The following is a 5,496-nucleotide window of genomic DNA, read 5'->3' as shown; positions in this document are numbered from 1 at the left end:
CCTGATACGATTTTACACGAGATGCGAATCACTATTTTAGGAAACTAAGAAGCAGCTTTCTTGGGAGATTTGGTAGCCTTGGAAGGTGACTTAGGTTCCTTGGAAGCCTTTTCCCCACCAGTTTTCTTCGGTAGAAGCACCGGATTGATGTTCGGAAGCACACCACCATGTGCTATGGTGACTCCATGCAGCAATTTCCCAAGTTCCTCATCGTTCCTCACGGCCAAGAGCAAATGCCTCGGTATAATCCTGTTCTTCTTGTTGTCACGCGCAGCATTTCCAGCCAGTTCCAACACCTTCAATCAGGAACCGAAATGGTTTTAGGTACCCAAGATGTTGGATCAAACATACGAAAATATAGGATGGAAATCAACAAAATAAGCCCAGAAACTGGAGGTACAGAAAGATCGTCGGAAGAATATTTTCATACCTCGGCAGCTAAATATTCAAGAACAGCGGCCATATAGACAGGAGCTCCGGTTCCAACCCTCTGCGCATATCGGCCCTTCTTCAAGTAACGACCGATTCTACCGACCGGAAATTGCAAACCAGCTCTGGCGGATCTGGAGACCGGTTTCTTCTTGGGGCCGCCGCCCTTCCTTCCTCCGGCACCCTTCTTCACTTTCCCGGTGGCCTCCATTATATGAAAACGAAATGTAAGAATAGGGGAAACGCGAGAATTAATCGTTGCAAGTGCGAGAGCCATTTTATAGCTGCGGTACTGCTGTCCGGTTTTCGAATTGGGTACAATTGAGCCGTTGGATTCTGAAATAATCAATGGTGCTGGGATGAAGGAGTCTAGATCCACGTCTTCTGAAATAAGCCAATAAAAAGCTAGAATAAGAGAGAGCTCCCGCCTAAAGTTTAATTTTGGCTTCTTTTTTAAAAGATGTTTCGAATCATTTAAGAAAAAATGCTGTTTGCATGGCCCATTTTCTCACCTCTTGATATGTGAAATGAGATAACTAAATAATTAATAATTAAATAGATTATAAAATAAAATATATAGATAAATAATATGATGAGATAAATTTCATGATTTTGATATAATTTTAACATTATGTATTAATTTTGTATATTACTATGAAATGATTAAAATATCCCCACTATGTACAATGTAATTGCCTAACCTAAATATAATAAATAAATAATAATACTAATAATAAAAATAAATAAATAAATAGTTAACTTTAAAAAATATTAATAATATAGATAGTAAGTACTATAAAAAAAATTAAGAAATAAGTCTAATATATTAATATTAAATATATGGACAATATGTATTCATAGGTACTCGACGTTTTGCCAAAGACAAATAGCAACACGCTTTCAATTTAAAGAACTGGGTAAACGATCGCAAGCTACTTAATCTTTCTACAGGTACATTTATTCAATCACTTCGTTGATTATTCAACAATAACACTAGATTGATATATCACCCGACCAGACCGCTTAGAGATATACTAAACCAACTTTCGACTTGACAGAGTTTAAGGAGATTTATGGCAGTCAACAGATCAGTCAATAGTTTAAAAAAGAAATATTATACATATCTTACCAACTATTATATGACATAAAGTATTTTCATCGGTTCTTTGGGACCCGGACGCTAATTCAATTCTTAATCATCATTAGGATCAATTTACTAATCAAGTAATTTGGGTCATAAAATTTTTTTTTCTTTAAATGCGGAACATAGTGAAATCAATCTCATATACATCTCAGTATAAAAGTACAAGTCTTGTACAACAAACATCCATTTAAACTCAGGTTCAACAACTAACTGTCAAGTGTTTCAACCCTATTTACATCAACATCAAAGTCCGTAGTCTCCACTCTAATCACGATCTCTCCTCATCTCCTCGACCCTGATCCTGTCCCACCTGTTGTCATGCACACATACAAACACGGCAACAGCCGGATAATTCCGATGAGAATATAATCCCAGTATAAAACATGTATACATGCAATGCATAAAATCATATACAAAAGCATAAATCATGTATCAAAGAACATGAATCGTAATTTATGACACATTAGTGAATACAGATAAAACAATCTGACTCGTCATCTCCGACTCAACTCATTTCTACTCTAGGGATCCCGGTTTCTGGACATTGACACATATATCGAATCTCAGCGATATGAGTCAATCCGCCCCTAAGCAATATCGATATAATTCAATAATCCAGTGTCTTAGCATATCCGCCACAGACTTGGCATATCCGCCAAACCTATCCTGTGACAATGTGCAATGGGCCAATGACCACTCTGTCACACTCTGGCCCTTTTGTCAATGACTCTCGCTCAATAGCTATCGGCTATTCTCTATTCTCTATAGTTCAATAGATTAATCATATCAATGTCAAACAATAGCAATAAAATAAAGTATGTGGTTTTAGGGAAACTAGAGTCCAATCTGACTCAAGTTAATCTCCTAGTTAACATTGACTTATACCTTTCTTTCGTAGTCTCGGTCTGAAGAATTGGAAATTCTGAATTCATGACTGTCTCTGTCAATCTGAAATGACATATCGAGAATAATAATATCAACATTCCATTCCCAATTCAATACTGAATCTGATCAATTTGAATCTAATTCAAAATCAACGGCATAACGGCACAATCCCGATATCTCCGTCAATACAATATCAACAGATATCAATTACAAATCATAACCCATATCCGCTACAATATGTAATCAATCAATAATCCAAATCTGTTCAATTTCAATCGATAAAATCAGAAAATCATAACAATTCCAAAACCAACTTGTTTTTCAATCTGACTTCGATTCTACGATGTCTAGTATTCCCAGAACACATAATAATGATCACATAATAATTCCTCTAATATCATAATTTCAAATGATAACAGAACTCAATAAAACTTACGTCCAGTTGTAGCTGGCGACGAGAGGAGTACGATACTGTGTTCGGATTGAAAATCTGATATACGGATAGTATAAAATCACGATTTGAAGATTCTAAAAAACCTTTGCAATTCCCTTGAGCTCTCGGCTGTTTCTCCTTTCCGAAATGTTGAGGAAGACCAAATTTTATAATCAAATCCATGACAAGTGTCCCACTCAAGTCATAATTGCACTTTAGCCCCTGAATTCTTCACTATTTGCAATTCAGCCATCCAATAATTACGAAATTGTCATCCAATAATTACGAAATTGCCATCAAATTTAAATCAAGTATTTTTCCACTTAATTACAAAATTGCCACCAAATTTAAATTAAGTATTTTTCCACTTAATTACAAAAATGCAATAAATACTATTTTTTTTTCGGTGTCTCACAAAATTGATAACATCTCGGGCCTTACAATTCTCCCCCTCTGAGACACGATTTAGTCCTCGAAATCTCAAGCAATCATATCACAGACAATCAAATCAGAAATAACAGAAACTGAAATAGGAAACTCTCATCAGTGGAATAATTCTGGGAACTCCTGTCTCATATCTGATTCAGTCTCCCAAGTAGCTTCTTCAATGCCATGACAAGTCCACTGGACTTTCACAAGTGGGATGGTCTTTATTCTGAGTTTCGTTTCTTTACGATCAATAATTTGAATCGGTTTTTCGATATAACTCAAAGATTCATCAAGCTCGGCCTCGTCTGGCTGAATAATATGAGAATCATCGGGGAGATACTTCCGCAGCATAGATACATGAAAGACATCATGTATTCCAGATAGAGAAGGCGGTAATGCAAGTCGATAGACACGATCTCCTATCTTCTCGAGAATCTCATACGGCCCAATAAAACGTGGAGACAGCTTCCCTCTCTTGCCAAATCTGACAACTCCTCGGAAAGGTGAAATCTTCAAGAATACTTGGTCTCCTGTCTCAAATACCAATGGTCTACGTCGAACATTGGCATATTTGGCCTGTCGGTCTTGAGCTGCCTTCATTCTTTTCTGAATCAACTTCACTTTTTCTGTCATTTCTCTGATCATATCAGGTCCAATCTCAGGGACCTCAGAGATATCATCCCAATATAGAGGGGATCTGCACTTCTTACCGTACAACGCTTCAAATGGTGCCATCTCAATACTCGTCTGATAGCTATTGTTGTACGAAAACTCACAAAGTGGTAATGAATCCTGCCAACTAGTGCTAAAATCAAGCGCTACAGCTCTCAGCATATCTTCCAATGTCTGGATAGTCCGCTCTGACTGTCCATCGGTCTGTGGATGATATGCGGTACTCAGATGTAACTTCGTACCTAGAGCCTGCTGTAAACTCTGCCAAAAGTGCGAAGTAAACCGAGGATCACGGTCTGATACAATCGACTTCGGCACTCCGTGCAGTCTGACCACTTCTCTGGCATAAATTTCAGCCATCTGGTCATATCTGTATGTCATCTGATACGGAATAAAGCATGCTGATTTGGTCAATCTGTCAATCAATACCCAAATCGCATCACAACCTCTGGAAGATCTTGGTAACTGCGTCACAAAATCCATGGAAATGTGATCTCATTTCCATTCAGGAATCGACAAACTGTGCAGTAGACCTCCTGGTTTCTTTCTTTCAGCTTTCACCTGTTGGCAATTTAGACACTTTGACACAAACTCTGTAACGTCAGATGTCATCTGTTTCCACCAAAATTGTGTCTTCAAATCATTATACATCTTTCTGCCATCCGGATGAATACTGAATCGACTATCGTGCGCTTCTGACAATATCCGATGTCTCAAATCTGAAACATCTGGCACAACAATCCGATTATGCACATACAGTACATCATCACGTACCTGATACTCTGACCGATGACCTGATCTGACCATCTCAATTGATTTCTGTACTTTATGATCAACTTTCTGAGCCGCTTTAATTCTCAAAATCAGCTCTGGTTCAGCTTTAATGACATATAATCTCAGTGGTTTACTATCTGTCTCAAATATCAATTCAGACAAACAGCAATCTTCTATTAAATTTGAAACACCTATCGTCGATAAGGACAAAGAACATACCTTTCGACTCAGTGCATCAGCTGCTGCATTGGACTTTCCTGGATAATACTTGAATTCACAATCAAAATCTTTCAATAAATCAAGCCATCTTCGCTGCCTCATATTCAGCTCTGACTGTGAAAACAGATATTTCAAGTTTTTGTGATCAGAATATATCTCAAATTTGTCACCGTAGAGGTAATGTCGCCATATTTTCAGAGCAAATACAATGGCTGCCAATTCAAGATCATGAATTGGATAGCGAGATTCATGCGGCTTCAACTGTCTCGAAGCATAAGCAATAACATGCCCTCGTTGCATCAAAACACATCCTAAACCTCTGTGAGAAGCATCACAATATACAACAAATCCACCAGTACCTGACGGGATAGTCAACACCGGAGCACTGGTCAATCTCTTCTTTAACTCAACAAAACTAGACTCACACTCCTCAGACCAAACAACTAGAGCATTCTTCTGAGTCAACTGAGTAATCGGTTTAGCAATGTTGGAGAAATTTTTAATAAATCGG

General features: G+C 37.7%; 1 protein-coding gene across 1 annotated transcript; it reads right to left on the bottom strand.

Moving 5' to 3' along the window:
- Nucleotides 1–6: 6 nt before the first annotated feature.
- LOC140959847 (histone H2A) lies at nucleotides 7–686 on the bottom strand. The gene is made up of 2 exons (XM_073417880.1): nucleotides 431–686; nucleotides 7–296 (listed from the first exon to the last, which is right to left on the bottom strand). Exons 1-2 carry the CDS (start codon nucleotides 638–640, stop codon nucleotides 45–47), a joined length of 462 nt encoding a protein of 153 aa, XP_073273981.1. The 5' UTR covers nucleotides 641–686; the 3' UTR covers nucleotides 7–44.
- Between the last annotated feature and the right edge of the window lie 4,810 nt (nucleotides 687–5,496).

Source organism: Primulina huaijiensis, chromosome 15 (assembly GCF_012295235.1).
Source record: "Primulina huaijiensis isolate GDHJ02 chromosome 15, ASM1229523v2, whole genome shotgun sequence".
NCBI lineage: Eukaryota > Viridiplantae > Streptophyta > Magnoliopsida > Lamiales > Gesneriaceae > Primulina > Primulina huaijiensis.
This window is presented reverse-complemented; position numbering and strand designations above follow the sequence as displayed.